The 21,581-nt window shown below is 27.3% G+C and overlaps 3 protein-coding genes across 4 annotated transcripts in view; 2 read left to right on the forward strand and 1 right to left on the reverse strand.

Annotated features, from left to right (window-relative positions):
• Positions 1 to 21,581, forward strand: part of LOC100568566 — a 69,944-nt gene that overhangs the window by 10,134 nt on the left and 38,229 nt on the right. The gene's annotated exons all lie outside the window — the stretch shown is intronic.
• LOC100576009 (GTP-binding protein ypt1-like) lies at positions 3,060 to 10,554 on the reverse strand. 2 transcript variants are annotated; one of them, XM_003246086.4, is made up of 12 exons: positions 9,926 to 10,550; positions 9,611 to 9,752; positions 9,368 to 9,428; positions 8,897 to 9,035; positions 7,953 to 8,042; positions 7,700 to 7,804; positions 6,917 to 7,070; positions 6,729 to 6,789; positions 6,425 to 6,563; positions 6,199 to 6,288; positions 5,097 to 5,231; positions 3,060 to 3,395 (listed from the first exon to the last, which is right to left on the reverse strand). In XM_003246086.4, exons 1-12 carry the CDS (start codon positions 9,974 to 9,976, stop codon positions 3,339 to 3,341), a joined length of 1,224 nt encoding a protein of 407 aa, XP_003246134.1. In that variant the 5' UTR covers positions 9,977 to 10,550; the 3' UTR covers positions 3,060 to 3,338. The 2 variants fall into 2 exon arrangements, with proteins under 2 accessions (XP_003246134.1, XP_029342769.1); XM_029486909.1 differs by lacking the exon at positions 3,060 to 3,395 and having other exon boundaries at positions 5,176 to 5,247; positions 9,926 to 10,554.
• Positions 12,483 to 19,967, forward strand: LOC100161858 (putative ATP-dependent RNA helicase TDRD12). The gene is made up of 2 exons (XM_016806370.2): positions 12,483 to 12,844; positions 17,194 to 19,967. Exon 2 carries the CDS (start codon positions 17,215 to 17,217, stop codon positions 19,612 to 19,614), a length of 2,400 nt encoding a protein of 799 aa, XP_016661859.1. The 5' UTR covers positions 12,483 to 12,844; positions 17,194 to 17,214; the 3' UTR covers positions 19,615 to 19,967.

Here is a 21,581-nt window from a genome sequence, read left to right on the forward strand (position 1 = left end):
AGTATTACTTAAATATTAAGGTTGGTCGAGACCTATACCTTAAGCATTGCTTTAGTTATACCTAATCACAATTTTTTTATTTTTTAAATTATCAAAATTAGCTTAAGCATTACTTATTCTTAAGCATTACTTATTCTTAAGCATATACTATGAATACCTACGGCCCTATAAGGCTTTGTCTAGGTTAAAGAGATCCCAGCCTCGAACATCCAGCTGTAGGTACTCGTTATCGTCATGGTCAGTTTTTGGAGATTAAAATGACTTTGAGTTGTAGAGTATAAATCCTGTGGGACTTTGTTAAATTATTCTTTTGTGCAGTAGGTAGGTACCTACTCGTTATCGTGGTCACCAAAAGGAGAATTTAAATAACCTCAGGTCTCAGGTGTCGATATTTACTCGTTTGACGGTTTGGGAATCGGAAACCGAAATATATCTGTTATATACGCATAGGTAGGTAGGTACTTTAAATTTTCGTAAAATCATTTTTAAAGACTATAACCTTTCCAGTATTCGTATTCCTTAGTGTAAACTATAAATATTTTAATAACTGAGGAACTGCAGATTACATTTTTTTTTATTAGTGGACTCTTTATTTTAATAACTGAGGAACTGCACATTACATTTTTTTTATTAGTGGACTCTTTAGCTGCATGATGCCTTGATATAATCTAACGTTCTAACATTCTAACATCTAATTATAAATAAATAATAATTGCCATTAATAAGACTCCGTGGCAGAGCCGTGTCAAGCAATTCAGCGGCCCGGGGCAAAAATGGTTTACGGTAGCATATTGAGCACAAATAAAGGCGCCCCCTTACTTTTACAAAACTACGGAACCCGGGAGAAATTGCCTCCTCCCTCGTAGCACAAGGTGTCCTTAAGCATTCTTTACGGAGTCCTTGTCAGGAAAGTAAGGACTCCCTATGGATTCCCATGACTGTCCATTTAAAAGTTGACATTTTTTCACGGCATACTAAGTGCACCAGATCAGCTAGTACCTACATTATATATTGTGATACGTAAATACTAAATATTAATGTCCAATTAATTGTCCTTTCAGGAGTACTTTAAGAACTTGAAGGGGACTCCTATTGGTGTCCTATAATATTACCATTGATGAGGGAGTCCTTAGTGGGACTTAATAGGACTCTATTTGACTCCTGGTTATGTGTTATTTATTAGATTTTCTGTAGTCTAAACACGGGCATGCATGGGACTAAAGAGGACTTCTTGCAGTATCCTTTTTATTACCTGTTTTGGAGTCCTAAAATGGACACTACTTTACTCTCCGGTAGGATTCCTGGTGCTACTAGGTCTTTGCCCAACCCTTAACACGGCTCTTCCCTATGGTCTACCTACCTAAAAACCTAAGATATTTTGACTTAAACAATGATCATCTAATTATTAATTTCTCCAAAATTATTTTAGTAGGTAGGTACCTATTACTGTAAATATACCTACCTTTTTATTTTTGGTTATAAATCGTTATTTGTATTATTTTCAAAAACATTCTCAGAACTTCTAAAAACCCTTAAGCTATGAAACAAATTCATCTACAATATCATTAGGTAGCTTTAATAAATGCATTTTCCTATCTTTAAAATTAATTAATATATAATCAGAACTCAGAAGCAGTTTTACTATACTGCTGATAAACAGGACAATACATTTTTTTTTATATTTCTTTCATCAAATCTTTCTATATATTTCATTAATATTTTCAATTATAGTTGATAAATAGTGCCGGATTTATATGCGTTTGCATAGTTTTTTTAACAGTCCACAAAGTAGCTAAATAAACTACACGTTTAAATTATTGTCAATAGATCCGGAATACAAAGTTTTATTTTGCATATTTTTTGTTTTTTTGTTGTATACTGCATATTTCTGTGTCTCTATTTTTTTATGTGTACCAGGTACCTACTTACTTCTGTATTTTACGAATACCAAAGTGTTTCATACCCATTTTACTATTGTTCAGGGGTGGTTTGCTTTGAACTTTTAGTTCAAAGTGAAAAATTAATTAGGGGCCTTTAATTTTTTTTTAAGCTCACGGACCTGTAATATAAATACGAATGGGGGCCCGGGGTGTTAAGTGTTTTATAGCACCCTGGACCAGTCCGCCCCTGCTATTGTTCGTTGGTTTTTTTCGGACCATTCCGGTTGAATCAACATTAAGGAAAAACTATTTATTCGATGAATACAAACAAACCAATAACCATTGTCAAAAACTTCGATTCTGTTTCAAATCAAAAAATATGGATAAAAGTTGCGTAATATAATACGAATATTACAATTAGGTACACGTATTTCCACAGTTCTTTATTTAATTATTAATTAAAATTAATTTTTGTTTGTATATTTTTCATATTTTAAGTGCATATTTGAATGATAATCAGTGCATAAATGCATGCATATTTAGTTCATATAATTCAGTGATGAACAATGAAATTATTGAAAGTATGAGTGAATGAGTGATACTGTGATATAGTGCTCCTGCTCGGTAATATAGCATCATCAATCACTCATAAGTCATTAATATGATGTATAATAAATGTGAGTCCAACATGACCTACAGATAGTGTTGCTGGACAATTCCCATACTGTGATCCAGTTGCTTGATTGCGTACAGAAAGTTTAAGATCTATTATAATTGGGACTTTGGGAGCATGTCCAAGTTAAAACGTTATTTTCTATATTAAATAAATTATATGGTAACAAGCTCAATCATATTTGTTTTTTTGGATCAACGGCAAGTTTTTTGTAAAATTTTAAGTATGCTCAATCGTTCAAGCGATCATCCAACAAGGTATGACGTGCTCAATCGTTTGGTAGCCCAGCATATACCTACATACAAATAAGATTTTAATTAGGATATTAGGAAGCATAAATACAAAGTATAGTGGGTTAAGAGTTAGGACAAACTTTTATAAACAAGTTTAGAGCAGGAAATCGGCATTGCAGCTTTAGATTTTAGGTGTTGTATAATAATTAAGGAAAATGGGGAACAACTATTTTCTTGTAGTTACTGTTTTATAGACATAAAATCAAGACCAAAATTAAACTATTTGTTATGTTTTTTACTTTTATTAACTCATCGCAATATACAATATAAATTAAGTAGAATGAGTTTAACTAATTTGGGTATCTGGATATAAGTAGAATAGGTACATGGTTAACTATTTGAGTATGCTGTAGATTCTTGATAGATATAAAACAAATCAAAGCATGAATATATTAATGTTTGTTAAGATCTTATTTCCGAACAAGATAAATAATTCTTTAGATTAACAAAAACAAGAAGATTATAATTCTTAAAGCTACTCTGAATATCTGATTAACAACTACAACCTCCAGGAGATTCTATTGGAGGTGAGGGGCTGTTACTCTTCACCTGCAATATAAATAAATACATTTTAAGCATATTATAAAAACTATATAATCATTGATTAATTTTTAATAGGTTTTGTATATTTTCAAATCAAATTATCATTGTTTAAGGGAGGGGTTCTACTTATATAAGTAAATTTAGTATGTTAAATTTATCTTTTAAATGCATACTATCCTCTTCAGTTATTAGAACATGAGAAATATTTTTGATGAATTTTTTATTAGTTGATTTTTAAACTGTTAATCATTTGATGGGGTGTTAGGGTAAGACACCTCATATTTTTATTATTAAAAGAAAATTATTTATTGAAATATTAATTATGTAACTGATAATCTATTTCTAGCTATTCATCTATTATATAGGTATTTGATTCTAAAAATGTTTTAGTTCAAAGATTTTGGATGACTGTTAACTCTAAATGATATTGTGCCAGTCATTGGCACAAATATGGGGGGACTTGGGGGACTCAGTCCCCCCAAATGTCGGTCAAGTCCCCCCAGTTAAACATTTAGTAATTAGTAGTAATTTTTATATTCTGTGGTACGAAGCAATATGGCCTATGGAGAGGGGGTTTGAGTCCTCCCAAAAAATTTAGTCAATTTGCACCTATGGTGCCAGTCCCCTTCCTTGATGATAGCACCAGTATTTCTCTCAAGTTAGGAAGTAATTAAGTTCTAATGCATTTAAGTATGTTTATAAACATGACTTGTATGGGTAATATGATACACAAAAAATGTTGGGTTGTGAAATTTATGGTATTATGTTTAGCTACTAAGTGTTTTGAAAAAAAAGTTTGTTGAATGAAATTATAATCTGGGTTTTTGTTAAAAAAATAATAGGAGATGATAATAGAATGTTGATAGATAATGTTATGTGTTAATGATATTTAAAATAAAAAAAACTATTAAGTTTTTTTAGATAGCATGAGAAAAATAGTAAATTTTACATTAAAAGAATAAAAATACTATCCTTAGCTAAGAAAACATATCTACCTAAATTATTTAGCATTTAAGCATTTAAGCAACCTAACATACCAAGACTCAGAGTGTTTTATTAGTTTCAAATTTATCTTTACATTCACTATATTTCGATTATAATCTAAACATCTTACTTAAGAGGACGTTACACCAACATTTGTTGTCTCCGTCTTACAAGTGCGCTACATAGTAAATTATCCACTCAGCCGAACACGTTTAGCTCTGTTAGTTTAAAAATTAGTCAACTGGCTTCCTATAAAATTTAAAGGTATGATTATTATCTAGGCAATCTCATAGGTTTTGTATTATATTTTAATTTTAAAGCGAGTTATGAGTATTTTAAGATGTATAAACAGTTTACAATTTTAAAATAATCATTATTCGCTTCAAAATTAAAATATAATAAAAAACCCATGGGGTTGCCTTGATAATAATCTAACTTTTAAATTTTATAATAAGTCATTTCACTCTAATTTTTAAACTAATGGAGCTTAACGTGTTCTGCTGAGTGTATAAATTACTATGTAGCGCACATGTAAGACGTCCTCTTACCAATTTAATGTATTCAAATTTAAAAACAGAAACATAAAATTATATACAACATTAGCTTAGAACTGGATACAAATTTGTAAAATATGGAAAATTAATTCTATATTTATATACATGTAATATTCACAGATAATATTTAATTTATAAAATAGATTATGTACATATATTAGGGATTTACCAATTTTATCAAGTCTTCATTTGTTGTTTGATCCGGTGTATGTATTTTTGAAATCATTGTATAAAATAATTTTTCTATATTCACATTGGTTTTGGAAGACACTTCAAAAAATGGAATTCTTAACTGTTCTGCTATCTAAAAATATTTAAAGCTATCAAAATATATTAAAATAGTGGAGGAAATATGTCTTCATTAACTAGGTAATGAATAAAATATTTGAAATTATTTAAATGTTAGATATTTGTGCAGTGGCGTACGCAGGATTTGTCAGTGGGGGGGGGGGGCTTGAAAATTAGTTACAATTTTATTTTTATTTTGTCCAGTCTATATAATTTCAGACTAAACGTTTGAGGTATTTTAAAATGTTTGTAGCTTTTCCACTTTTATAGTAGAAAAAATGCTCTGATCATAAACATTGATGCCGGATGTATGTTTTTGGAAGCGAATTGGATCTAGTTGATACTTTTAGGAGGTCGAAATTGAAAATGCTCATTGCTTTCTAAAATAATTGGAGAAAAAAAATGAAAATTTATTAAAATTGTTTGGTAACCAGCTTGGTTATACCGTCCTCATTTGGATTGTATTTGATTAATTTAAATTTGTTTTTCTATAAATATCAATAAAAAATTATTCATTCGGTCAAAAAGCTTAAAAATGTTATGTGTAAGTTTTTATTATAGCTAAAATATTAACAATACATAGGCATCATGGTTATGTTTTATAAGCATTTAAAGTTCAAATTTCGTCAAAACCACAGTTAATTTGTAGTTCAAAACTTATAACATATTAAATGTATAAAGCTAAGGCTAAACAATTTAACATAAGGTCTTTACAAGGAATACAAGTAATTCATATTTTTACCTAAAAATTACAGATGATTTATGAAAATTGGTATGCAAATACATCGTTTTTTTCAAAAATGAATTCATTCTGGTAAAACATATTATATGAAATTTACGTCTTGCTTACTATAGTTGACAGTTTAAACTTGATAAATATTTTTTATAAAGTAATAATAATATGGGCAATGGGGGGGGGCTTCAGCCCGTTAGCCTCCCCCCTACGGACGCCACTGTATTTGTGTTGTATTTAATATAGTTACTTTCTGTCCTTCTTTGATTGAGATTGCTCTGTTTAATTTATCGTCACATTTACTACCAATCAAAATTTTCACTGCATTTAAATCAGAATACTGAAAAAAATGTAATAATTTTTTTATTTATGTAAAGTACTCATCTAAAATTTGTATTATCCTCACAATCAATGACAACACAGAATAACAAATTAAATCTGAGAACGATTAAATTAATTATTATACGATTACTTACATTTTCAACATCCTTTATCCAACTATCTAGTTTAAATGAAGAATTTAAATCTGTAATATCATAGACAATAAAAATACCATGGGCTCCTCTATAGTATTGTTGAGCTAAAGAGCGATACTGTTCTAACCCAGCTGTGTCCCTAAAACAATAAGAAACATGATAATACTAATTCATTTTAAAATTTAAATAATTCTAAAAGCATTTTTAATACTTAAGTATTAAACTAACAGCGTAAAATATTTTCTAGGTATATAATATATAATATATATTATATTATTCTAAGTGACACATTAATAATATTTACCAAATATTTAAGGTGATGGTTTCGTTCTCAAATCTGACATATATTTCTTTAAAGTCAATACCTAATGCACATTAGACATACATGTATATTGGTAAAATAGCTAACAGGTAGTAATTACTTATTAGTTAAATACCTAAGAAATATTTATTATCAGACATATAGTTTTAATGTTAATACTATACTTGTACCTATAGTAGATTTTATAGCATCTTTATATACGCCTTTGCAGAGACGATGAAATATAGTACTTTTCCCAACATTTGTGTGACCAACAATGATCAGTTTATACTTCTTATTTGTTGTTTCAGCCGTTTCAGGGTTTACTCTTATCAATTTGAAGTGCTTTTAATAAACATAAACATTATATTTTATTTTAAGGTAATAATTTATTAACTTCAGAACAAGTTTAGAATTTTAGATTGTAATTAATAACGGTATAACTGAAATTAATTATAATTAAATATAAGATATATAAAATAATTATAATTGTGTGAATAATAAAATGAATGGCACTGGTAAATATCGACTGGAGATGCTTGGGAGAACATAATTTCCCTAATTCAATTGTTAATACCAAGTACCTTCTATTATAACTAAGAATATATGATTTTTAGAAAATATTAAATGGGTGCAATTTAAGAAATTTGGGTTATTTGTAGCTAATTTTCTTATTGTTATTGTGCTTCAACTGTATGTCTTGTACTGCAGGCAATTCCATTTCTTTTATAGGACCCCACTTTAGTATTGTATTTGGTATGTTTATGACATTTATTCGTTCTACCAACTATAGGTTGAAAAATTATATTTATGATTGACCTACATGACGTAAGCTAATAACCTGGTATAAAGTTTCTGTTTCTTTATAAAATTGTACTTCTCAGTTTTAGAGTAAATCGTTAATGTATTAAAATAAAAGTATATTATACTACTGAGAACATTTTTGTTACATAACATAAACCTTTAAAATGTACCTCTTTTTTAATACAGTCAGAGATCATTGTATAGAGTAATTTGTCTATGTTTACATTGTTTTTGGAAGACACTTCAAAAAATGGAATTCCATAAACTTCTGCTATCTATAAAGTAAAAACATTATAGTCATCAACAAGTGGAAGAAATATTTTTAAGCCAAATTGTAGGATGAAGTTGTCTTTTATAACTGATAAATAAATTATTTGAAATTAGGTAGTTATTCATTTGTATAATAATCAATATAATAATTACTTCCCGCCCTTCTTCGATTGAAATTTCTCTGTTTATTATATCGTCACATTTATTACCAATCAAAATTTTCACTGCATCTGTATCAGAAAACTGAAAAAAAAAAATTATGATTTATTTATGTAAAGTACTGAATAAAAATTTGTATTATCTTCCCATTTATAGTAGAGGCAAAAATTAGCCACGATATCCTGCACTCTTTTGGCCGATTTTCTAGTTTTTAAGGGTTTTCATGGTCCTACATTTGAGAGAAAAGTTAACTGTTGTTGCGCATTGTAAGTACAGCGAGTGGTAATTATAATTATAATAATGATAATAATTCTTTACACATAGAAAAAAAATTTCCAATTACATAAAGTAAAATATAATAACAGTGGTGTATAATAACATAATGTATACAAATAATCTAACAAGTAATGTTATGATAGTAATAGGTTTATAAAAATAAGAGACAACAAAAAATCTATACATATATAATTGAATGTTTGAGTGTGTGTGTGTGTGTGTGTGTATCATTTATGCATTTCTAAACCGTTCATCCGATTGCTATGAAATTTGGTACAGAGATAGATTAGACCTCCGGGAAGAAGATAGACTAATTTAAAAAGAAAAATTAGAGGTCCACTCCAAGGAGGTGCTCAAATGGAGATTTAGTGATTTTCAATGGAAATGTTTGGTTATAAATGGTTGCTATTGGTTTTAATAATAATAATTATTATATTTATAGACTTAAAAATATAAATAAAACGCAAAATAAAATAATGAATTAATGAAACAATAGGGTGTAAATAGTATTTATAGTACTATCTTAGGCATAAAATAGTTGGAGTAGCCCTAATGAAAAATAGCCTCTTGGCACATGACTATCACAGCTCACTTTTCGATTCTCCTACTATAATGACAAAAATTAATAATAAATTTAACTTAATTATTATATAATTACATACATTTTCAACATCCTTTATCCAACCATCTAGTTTAAATGAAGAATTTAAATCTGTAATATCATAGACAATAAATACACCATGAGCTCCACTATAGTATGAATGAGCTAAAGATTGTTGCTTTTCTGTCCCATCTGTAACCCTAAAACAATAAGAGACTGACTCAATTTTGAATTCATAAACTCTGCGAAAAAGTTTTAATACTGAATTTAAAAGAATTAAGCTATTAGTGTAATGTATACAGGTGCTTAGATAAAAAAAATGTTGAGGGTTTTAGGTTACCTATATCTACATTTTCCCCACTTCTAATCTATAAAAACATATTTAATAATTTTGATGAAATTTCAGCGGGGGAGGAATAGAACCCCCTAAAACCCCCCTTGTGAAAGCACCTGAATGCATTTACTATATAATACATTATATTATAGGTACATTTTAGGATACATTATATACAAAATTAATAATATTATTTACCCAATATTTAAGTGGATGGTTTCGTTTCCAAATTTGACAAATATTTCTTGAAAGTCAATACCTAATACACATATTATGAAAGTATAATAGTACCTAATAGTTATTACTAATTAGTTAAATTCCTCAAAAATATTCAAATTATGTGTAAGCATACAATTATTATATATTTTACATATTGATTTAATTGTAAATTGTAATACTACAAGTCTTGTACCTAGTGGCACGATTATACATATTTAATACCTGTGGTTGGTATAGTATCTTGGTATACACCACTGCAGAAATGATTAATTATAGTAGTTTTCCCAACATTTGAATGACCCACTATGATCAGTTTAAACTTCTTATTTGTTGTTTCAGGTTGGACTCTAATCAATTTGTAATGCTTTTAAAAACATAAAAATTTTATTTTTAAGTAAAAATGTATTAACTTTTGAGTAAATATTTAGCTTGTAAATAATACATAATATATTCATACCTGAATTTTTCAGAATTATATATTACCTACCTAGTGCAGTATATACATCTCGATGGAATAATAAAAATATTGGTACCTACCTCTCTGTCATCATTCTCTATGTTTGGGACATTAGATAATTCCTTTTCCATTATAGGACACTGCACTGTTACCTATTGTATCAATTGGTTTTACATCAAAATCCAACTTGGGTTTATTTTGTCATTTATATAATGCTTTAACTAAATTGACAAAATTATATTTTTTATTGAATTGCAAATAGCTGATAACTGAATATTGTAGTTCTATAATAGTACTATTTGAAATATTGCACTTAACAGTTTTAGCGTTAATTCTTCAATGTAACTATTTAAATGTAAATAAACTTTAACTATGACATAAACACTTCTCAACTTCTGAGTATATTTTTGTAATATTATAAAAGTAACTTTTACAATTTATCTCATTTTTAATATCTATAGGCAGTACCTATATAGGCTGTATGCTTAATGATGACGCTGAAAGTCATACAATATTCTTTCTTGAAATTATTCTTGAGAATTGAAATATTATCTTAATTCATAATCATTTTATAGTACCTATCAAATTGTAGTATATTATATATTATAAATTATATTATTATATATAGATTTATAATTAAGATTCTTATACAGAACGTGTCCCGTGAGGATATACCAACTTGTCGCCCGGACAAAAACCGGTTTTTTTTTTTTTGACGTTTTGCCTATAAATTAAAAATCATGGGATTAATGAAAATTAAATGTTGAAATGTCAATATTTTCATAAAATTAAAAATTCTATAAAATGGCTATCTTCAATAGTTTCAAAAATTAAAAATAAAATAAAATATATTATGTAGTCCTTGTCTCTGTAAGCCTAATACAAAAATAGATTTAAGTTAAGTTTATCTCGGGAGATATCATAATGAGTAAATCCTCGCGGCACACACTGTATATTAATCTCTTCACATATACCATAAATTACTATACGCGATACTCGTGGGCAACGCAACACACTATCACTGTAGGTAGGTACATAGAGAATAATTTTATTGTTATATTCTAAATTGTGATTTGTGCTATGTCACTCTCTATAATAATCCCATAAGAACCAAGTGGTTGCCTATAAGCAACGGCGGATTTGTAAATCAATTTCCTAGATGTTTTTATGTACCTACCTAAAATATGTGTTCAGTCGTTTATTGTTAAAATAACAAAGTATATAAATAATACATGTTAAATGTTAATTAGAAATAATTAATGATTGAAATATTAGGTACCTACCACGTAATAAAGTATACCTACCATAATTAAAATAATTATTTGTTATATAAAGGGGCCAATATATGCAACTTATATAGGTACACAATATTGGATATAATACAATAACCACGTTTTTTAAGGGTTTCGTGAGCGATTCTTATCAGTGGTGTCACTTATTGTAATTTATAGTATTTGATAGAAAAATAAGTAGTATGAACACAGACTTATATTTAACTATTTAAGTAGGTATTATATTATCGAAACCTGTGAGTATAGGTATTACGAAAGTAGGTACAAACTATGACGCTATAATAGTATAATGAATGAAACATTCTTTTATTGATAAGGAGTTGGAAGATAAATTTATGTATTTAATCCGTGTATAGATTAAAGATCTATCAATATAATACACCTAGACCATAATATTATTATCATTTAACTTATTTTAACGCTGCCGCAACAATTATAACGCCGCATTTATATAGGTAGCAATATCTGGCATTTGCATTTTATACGTAAATATTCATAGCAGCGCATAACAGTATCTATATTTACAACTTTTCTAATGCATAATCTCAATTAATAGTTAATGATTTAATACATATTATGCATAAATTTGTAATTTTACCACTAGAAAAATTTGTAACTGGTCTTGATAAAAAAATTAATAATTAGGTACTTAAAAAAAACTTATTAAAAAAAAATGATCTAATATACCTAGGTGATATCGTAATATAATTAATTTCTACAATATGCACAGATTAATTTCCAAGCAAATGACCTAGGTGCTACCAGTTACAGTTTAAGCATGTGGTTTTCTCTGGACGGTTTTTGTACACGGAGTACGTCCTTTAGTCCTTATCCTAGTCTTAATTTTCCTCTAAGTTTTATATGCTTAACACAGTAATACAGATATACTATACAAATATTTTATTGAATAAATTAATGAATGACAAAATATAATCATAATTTAATGTGAATATGTGACAATAATGAATATCAATAATAAAATGTACATTTCAATTAATATTTTAAACAAGAATTCAAATTTTGGTGTGATTTGAACAACGTAAAATGGCGGATAGTAACTTCACATCATATCACTGTTATTAAAGAACTGGATAGGCCTTAGATTATAGATACTGGATCATGATATAAAAACAAAGCATTATCCATGGACCTTGTGTTGTCTCCGTCTCACAAGTGCGTAACATAGCGAATTGTACGCTCTGCAAACATGAGTAACTCCGTTAATTTAAAAAATTAGAGCTTTTATAAAATCTAAAGATAAGATAATCATCTAGGCAACCTCATCGGCTTTTTAATATATTTTAATTTTAAAGCGAGTTATTTGTATTTTAAGATGTACAAACAATTTACAATTTTAAAATACTCATAAATCGCGTTAAAATTAAAATATAACCTTACCTTTAGATTTTATAAGAGGTCCATTCGCTCTAATTTTTAAACCAATGGAGCCTACACGTGTTCTGCCTAGCGTCTAATTTGCTATGTTACGCATTTGTAAGACAGAGTCAACACGTCGGGTACCACCTCCTCTTAAATAATGAACAATTTTTGGTTAGTTGTTGATTACTATATTCTTATCTACCTATGGTTGTTTGTAATTTCTAGATATAGTTTAGGCTTTGGCTAGTTGATACTTACTCTTTTAATCTTGTCTCTTAGTTAATACTTTTAATATCAAAATGATTTTTTGGTTGTGATTTGTGGCATGTGAGTATAATTTATTGTAAAAATACTATGTACTGACCATTACATCACATAATATGCATTATTTGAGCTTAAATTCAAGTTCATCAAAAATTAATAAAAATCAATAATCTATTATCAAAGTACTAGGATTGACGAGGCATAACACTAATGTTTTTGTTTAATATATTTCTAATTTCTTCTACTTATTACAAACTTATAACATAATAAGTGTTTATTACTACGCAAGTTTGTGGTCATATTTATTTTAGTTTAGATTTTTTACTGCTATGATAACCGTAACAAATAATTAGACAATATAGTTATGCATCTAATTATTTCTATATATTTGATGATTGTAAGTTTTAGTTATTATATCATATATTTTATTTAGGTATTTCTACATTCTACAAGTGTTTTTAAATGCTTTATTACAATTACAGGTTTAGATATTCTGTTGTCCTTATCATCATGATATTTTTGTAAAGCTTTTAAAGACCTGTATGACGTACTTAAAAGATCTATTGTTTATAATTGTACCAGAAATATCCGTCCCAATTAATATTGGAAAATATAATGACAGCTATATATTGATTAGTGAATGATAACTATAATGTTAGATGATAGTTAGCACTCATAACAACAGTCATTAAATACTATTTGTAATATGTTAGGTATACACTTATTCATGATGTTATTAATTGTAATTTGTTATATACAACATTAATGTATATTCAATATTGTACTGAATACATTTTAAAAAGATTGAATATAATTGTACTTAAATTTGTTACCTATTGATTTTGTTAAAAATAAAATCAATAAGTACATAGCCTACTGTCTAAAAAAAAGTATACCTTGCAAGTTAAATAAAGTATTTCATAAAAATTTATGAATATAACAGAGATAACAGGCACTATATTATATTGTTAAAAAAAAAATCAATCAATCTAGGTTTTTCAAAAAAATATTATAAATCTAGGTAGATAGTAGTTACCTATAATAATTCATACTTGGAGGTAAACCTTTAAAGGTAAACATTCAATTTCTCAAAAAGTGATAACAATTTTGGAAATATTTTTTTTTCCATAATTTGTATTTAATCGTTTAAACATTTTTTAAAACAAATTGTGTCTTAATTTTAATTTTTAAATACCTATGTTGATGTTGATTAATAATACATAATATATCATTGTATACTTATGAAAAACGATTCTTGACAGATTAAAATAGTTTTATTTCTGAAAATATTTTATATTTTTTTATGAGTATTATTTTTTTGGTTGAACTAATATTGTGAAATTATTACAGATTATAAATAATAACATAGGTAATATTTAATGATTATAATGACAAAGAGTTTTAAGTCCTGACAAATAATATTATTTTGTTGAATTACAACAAGATTAATAAAATTGTTTAATTTTTGTTTCAATCTTAATTTTGTCAAAATGTTTCCTTCAAAAAAAATTGCACAAAAAATTGTGCATAGTATTTTTTAATTGCGACTTGAACGATTTATTTTATTAAATGTTCAAGGTTTTTGACCAAGAGTCCTAGCATAAACATTTTTACCAGCACATAAAAATATTTCAAATGCCTACAAGATACAAATAGTTTAAAATTTGTGAAAATATTTAAAAAATGTTATTGTGAATAGAAAAAGATAATTATAGAAAAAATGGAACGCTTATTTGGATAACATTTTTTGAATTGCAACATAATATCAATTATCGTTATATAATGTGTACATATCCAATAAATTCATCTGTACTTATGCACACACAATATTATGCTCGTCCTGTTATTTTTATTATTTCAAATGTGTAATCCTATAAATTGAATGATTTCGAGTGATAGATATACTCCTATATAATCAGGAAGTTTCGCCTAAAACTTTTCTGTGAGTATTATTCCTACCGTTAAGGGCAATTTGCTTTCAACCATTCAACGAAAACTATACACACAAACACAATCGTCAATAATTATCAAGTACATTTTTAAAATAATCAAAAGCTGTATTTTTTAATGACCTATTAATAAAAAGAAAACAAATAATATCGGATTGTTATCAACATTTTACATCTCATCACGCAACTCGACTGAGATGGAAGACCTTGAACAAAAATATTTCTTAGCGAGATTCATTAATCATTATTATTATCGTTGCAAAACATCGAAGAAATCCCTATCTTTTTTTTTTGTTGATTTAGAATCTGTTATAATTTATAAACAACAAAGATGTATTCAAACTCAAATATTTATGCTACACTAAAATTAAAATAGAAGCACCGAAGTGTCCCCAAATCAACAAACAGGCACTTTAATGTTTAAACTGCCAAAACTATAGCCATACCAGGACATGATTCCATATAAAAACCACCCCAGATGCGTTCGCTGCGGCAAAAACTATCGAACTGACTTTAACACCTGCATTAAAAGTCTAGATCCCCCAAAAAGTGTGTATTAGGCAATGAAAATCACCCCACCAACTACGGTGGATGTCAAATTTTTAAAAATTAATTCAAATATATAATTATATAAATTATATCTACTTACGCTAATAAATTACGCCCCTGGTCAAACCCACCACACAACAGCACCTCAAACTCACGTTTCAAATAATTAAAATAACAGCTAGACTTAGACAAATCATACTGAATTCTAAAACAAATAAAATTTCAAAATGAAAACTATCTATACTCAATGGTATTACTGACTACTAAGTATAATTGATGATATTATTGTGAGTAAAGTAATTTATATATTATAACATATTTACGTGGAATCTTGTTTTAAATTTTAAACTACAAAATAATTATTAAATTTTAAATTTGATAAATGTTGTCAAGATTTGAACTTTAAATGCTTATAAAAAAAAAACTGTTACTGGATTTTTAATATTTTTAAAATGTCATTGTAACAGTATAGTAGGAGCCTTGTATTCAATTTTCAAGCTTTTTTACCCAACAAATAAAGTTTTATTGAAAATTGAATAACTGAAAATGTCCGTATAAACAGCTCAAAATTAGTCAAAATTTTGTGGTGTAGGTATAGAAAATGCTAATATAAATGTTTAGTAAAAATGTCATGTATCTATGGTCATTTATTTTAGAGTTAATCAATTTTTTGAAAACCGATTTTGTGTAAAAATTCCTGTATTTCCTTAATTTATATGTTGTTTTTTCCGCCGCTTTTAAAAACTATTGGGAATATTTGACTTCCCAAATGTACCAACAAGATGCTGTTGAAGAAAATCGAAGCAGTTTTATTGCCCCATCAACTATCAAGCCATTATTATCTTGTATCACTCATTAGTATAGATTGTAAATAACTTGAAATAAAAAAAAAAGTACTTTTGTTGTAATTTGAACTTTAAATGCTCATAAAAACCAAATGTAGCTTACAAATACACTTTTTAAATTTTAGTAAGTTAAACTTCTGAGGAATCATGTTTAAATATAAGTTGTGTTTTATGCGGGAATTCATAAAATATTAAAATAACACTGTGCGTGCGATGGACCGCATCTGAAAAGGTTATATATTTTTTCAGATGTTCATATAATCGCATTTCCAGTGTATTAAAAATTATTTTAGTGTAATATTTTTATTTTTAATTGTTCCTATAAACTACCCTAAACCAATTTTTAATGCTATGGAAATAATACTGTTTGTATTTAAAAAATATATAATCTTTATAGAATGTATATTTAATTATTTTGTGCATTTATTTTAGATAGGTTGAAAACGGAGTGATTGTGTAACGCCATGCGTAAAATGCGACTTATATTTAAGTATGGAAGTAATAATTATTGTCCGACAACATTTTTTAGACGCCCATTTTTTTTCTTTTTTGAATCTATATTTTTCTGCGATAAAAAAAATGTTTGTAATTATTTATAGTTATTTAACTTCTCCTTTAATTCAGAAGCAATTTAGTTTTCCCACATTCCTAGATAAATAACTAAATTTATAAAATAAATTATATGATCTGCACTTCATTTAAAGCTTAATTTTTTTTTGTCTTATTTATCTTTAATAGTTTAACTATGAGAATGTATATAATGTTATTACTTGAACTCCACTTTATGACCTTAAGATGTGCGCATACGTCGTCTGCAGGGTGTGCGGCTACACCCCTGCAAATAATATTATTATATATTACTTGACATTGATTTATTTACAAATATTACATATAATATAATAATTATTAACTGCAAATAAAATGTATAACATAAAATTGTAAAACATATTTTTATGTATACCTATATTTATTTATTTATTTATTTATTTATTTATATACATATTATTTCTATCTTTTTATTTTAATTTATGAAATGTATTTATAATTGTTTTAATATTTTTGTCTTTAGGTACTGATATATACATCAAATATGTTTGATTTTATAAAAATACCATTCAAAGATAGTAAAGTATCTATTTCACGTCCATTTCTTTGTGATAAAGTCAAACAATTTGGTATCTGTGAAGGAACATGTGCAGAGCGTCATGATTTATGTAAAACACTTGATAAAGAATGTCTCAATATTCCTACAAAATGTTTGATTAACATACAGCTGACAAAAATCCTTAGTGCTTCGCATTTTTATGGGAGAATTCTCAAGTATAGTACTAAAAAGAATCCTACAAAAGATCAAGATTGGATTAGTGTTAATGACTCGTTTGAAAGAATAAAATACGAATTAAAAAATATCGGCTCAACACCAAATACTATCATTTTAAGTAAAACCTTTACCATTGGTGAAATGGTTATGGTACAAACTGAACAAAAAGAATTTTATCGAGCAGTGGTCTTGGATATAGATTATGGATGGCTTACAGTTAAGGTAAAAGTAATATTAATTGACATGGGGCATACAGAAGAAATTAGTTCAAATAAAATATTTGTACTGCCAAGCCATTTAAAAGAACTTCGGCCTGTAGCTGTGGAAATCATAATATCTTCCATGGAACCAGTGGTAGAGGGAGGTTCGGTTTTCAATTGGCCAGTTAACACAACAAATCTTGTACGTAGTTTATTAGAACCAATTATTTTGACAGATTTAGAATTTATTTGCAAAGTTGAACTTACATTAGGAATCACTTTGTGGGTTGATTGGATATTAGCTAAGAAATGTATTAAATGTTCTCATATTGCATGTAAACTGTATAAAACTTCTTTGATATTACCTAATGAATTAATTAAACGCAATCTTGCAAGACGAAGTTCTTTGCTCGTTGATAAATTAATAAACTTAGATAAAGATGCTTATTTATGGAAAAAACATTTAAATGCTGAAAAACCTTTAATCGTTAAAAAATCAAGTATACCATTATTTTCATGTGATGAACAAAAAAATGAAATTGATGAAGTAATAAAAGTACAATGGGCTCATTTATCCGAGCATACAATATCAAATGTATCTGTTCGTTATGTAGATTCTCCAAAATGTTTTTTTGTAATTAATATGCAATTTTATGAAAGAGTTATTGCTCTTCAAAGAGACATTGATGATGCTATCAGTAATAAAACTGTTGAACAATTAACTTGCGCCACTGTAGGAAATGTATGTTTAGCCTTAGCCCCTGAAGAAAATAAATATAATCGTGTTATTATTCAAAAAATCAACGGTAAAAAAGCTGAAGTTCTCTTTGTAGATTATGGCGAATTTTATGAAGTTGAAATTGATAATTTATTAACTATACCCTCAAGTTTATTAACCAAGTTACCATTACAAGTTATTGAGTGTAGCTTAAGTGGTTTTAATGTTATTCTACCGACTGATGATGTAGCTCAGTTTAATAATCGTTTGTTAGAACTTACAGATACTAAGATACATTTAAAAGTTCTGTCTTCTACCACAAATGCTAAGTTTACTGGAGGAACCTATTATGAAGTTGTATTGTTTAGTAATGATATGAATATAAATTCCACAATGGCTGATGAATTTAATATGTATGTTGATAATACTCAAATACAAAATATTTTAAGCTCAAATTATAAATACAAGGAATACGAAAGTGAGGTTGATGATGACGATGATGCACTTGACGAAGAAGAATTCAAATGTCAGATGGATCTATTGGAAAGTTTATTCAAAACTTCAAATCAAACAAATGAAACCCAAACTGTGCAAAGTTCAACAAATGAAACCCAAACCGTGCAAAGTTCAACAAATGAAACCCAAACTGTGCCAAGTTTAACAAATGAAAAAATAAATGTGTCCGAATCAAAATCATTAAATAAAGATAATATAATTGCAAACAATGAACAAATAAAATGTATAAAAATTGAGAAAAAATATTGTCTAGATTGCAATGTGACTCCAGTGGTCCCTCAATGTTTTTGGCATCAAGATGACACATGGATTTATCTTAAATTGAATATTTTGTCAGTAAATGATTATAACACCTTATATACAATGGATACTATAACAATAAATGTTGAAACAAACTCTGTATCCTATTCCTTTACTGCAGTTTTGTTTGGGTTTATAATAGATGAATTGTGTACCTGTCGTGTAGGTTTTGATGGGATTTTTATCAAAGCAAAAAAACTAATAAAAGTTAAATATCATTGGCCTAGACTCTTAAAATGTACAAAAAAACATAAATATATTATTTATAATACTGAATTCTGCATTGATGAAAGTAAAAACCTGAATTTGTGGTGTAGAGTTATGAATAATTACAAAATACAGGCTCTTGGCGAACAGTTAAATGTAAAATATCTTGATTCTGATTTTGATGATACTGATTATTCTGATAACAGTGATGGCATTTTTGAAGATTGATTAAACATTTTTTAAATTATATTTTAATGTTTAAATTTATATTAATATTTTACTGTTTAAATATAGAAAACATTGTTTTAAAAATCTTATGGCTCATATAATTTAATATGTTCTGTAATTTCTTTTAGGCATTTTAACAAATTGTAATTACCTTTTTTTTTAATTCATAATATAAGTAAACACATTAAGTGTTACAAATCAATATGATTATCGTTATTAAAAATTGTTTAGTTATTATTAAATATTATTAACAAATAAATTTGAGTATCTATAAATATGGATTAAAAAATCTTTAACTTGTTTTTCCATACATAATATTATACTCTATAATATAATATTAATATGTACATAAATTTATGTTTTATATTTTTGTAATGGTGTATATACTATACAGGTATTTTTTAATTTTAAAAGTTCTCATACCTATAGAAATGTGCCGATTTAAAATTTTCTTGTTCTCGAGACAAATTAAAGTTGTTAAAAAAGTGTGTGTATTCTGATATTAAAATTATAATTCTCAATGTTTGAAAAAATAATTGTAAAATATACTACAGTAATTTGAATTATTTTAAATACTCATGGAAAATGATTGTAAGAAAAGCTTCATAGTACATAAAAATTAATATTAAAATTAATCTTACATCTGGTAATTGATTAATATAAAATAATCATCCATTTTGTCCTAATCATTGCAGTTAAAATATATTTTAATTGTTGGATTTATATATTTAATTAGACTTAGCATTTCTTTAGTCCAATATATCTAATATGTATAATTTCCAAAGTGGCCCTCATTTGGGTTTGCCACCTCCGATTTAGAGCATTTATGACGAAGGTAGGTAATACAATATTATATAACTATTCGAATATTTGACTGTTAATTGTAATACATAGCGTGTTTCAGTGGTTTTATAATGTATTACTAGTGGTTATAAGTCATTTGTAGTCTGAAACAATGAAACAAAAGGTTAAAACTTAAATTTAAATGTGTATAGTTCTTTTATACTTCGTACAATGTAGTGAACCATTACCGAATCTCTGCACATTACGGTGGAATAACTTGAATAATTAAAAAAAACAGACAAGTTTGATGTAGGTAGGTCCGTAAATTTAATGGAATCACTTTGTCAGTGGCGTAACTGGATAAAAATCTAGAAGGGGCAAAAAAATGAACCTCCCGTTTGGCCGTTCCTGTAGTAATAATCGCGATTTCAATATAATATTATAATAACATGTTCACGAATCATGGATAATAATAGTCATGAATAATGCTATTATTGCGATAACCGTAATACTGACAAGGCGTCACCATAATATTATTCAACAAGAGAAACCTAAAATAAATATAAACTTTTATAAAGTATAATTTGAGGAAAAAAATATTTTAATATTATATTATGTTAACAGTCTAGTTAAGAATACTTTTTAAATGTGGATTATTTGGAGGGGAAAAATGATACTTTTGCCCCCACAAACATTCCGTTCCCCCGCCCCCCCCCCCGAAATTTTTTTTTTTGTTTTTCTCGGCGCTTTTGAAAACAACTAGGAATTTTCGTACCCAAAAGTACCAACTAGATTCACTTTCCTATCAGAAACTGATTCATGATACTGTTGAAGAAAATTTAAGCATTGTTACTGTCCTAAAAGGTGATGATGACAGACACACAAAAAAATAAAATAAAAAAAACACGTCATTGTAAAATCAATAAATTCATTGCTCCGCTCTGAATCTAAAATTAATTGTTGTTATTTGGTTAACATTTTACGATTCTTAAAAATTATTGACGAAATTCCGAACATTTATTAAGAAAAATAATATAGTTAGGTATAATTTTATGTAAAAAAAATTGTGCTCCAGTGATTAGTGATTACACGTGTCAGTCGATGTCACATATATTATAACGCGTGGATAACTAATAAAAAAAATGATGACATTTTACCCGGTAAGAGTGAAACAACATTATTAG

Source organism: Acyrthosiphon pisum, chromosome A1 (genome assembly GCF_005508785.2).
Source record: "Acyrthosiphon pisum isolate AL4f chromosome A1, pea_aphid_22Mar2018_4r6ur, whole genome shotgun sequence".
Lineage (NCBI taxonomy): Eukaryota > Metazoa > Arthropoda > Insecta > Hemiptera > Aphididae > Acyrthosiphon > Acyrthosiphon pisum.

Coding starts and splice junctions, on each gene's coding strand:
- LOC100576009 (XM_003246086.4), bottom strand. CDS start 9,976: ATGGAAAAGGAATTATCTAATGTCCCAAACATAGAGAATGATGACAGA. Junction 9,753..9,925: donor TAGAGAATGATGACAGAGAG/GTAGGTACCAAT, acceptor TGTTTTTAAAAG/CATTACAAATTGATTAGAGT. Junction 5,232..6,198: donor CAATCAAAGAAGGACAGAAA/GTAACTATATTA, acceptor AAATATTTTTAG/ATAGCAGAACAGTTAAGAAT.
- LOC100161858 (XM_016806370.2), top strand. CDS start 17,215: ATGTTTGATTTTATAAAAATACCATTCAAAGATAGTAAAGTATCTATT.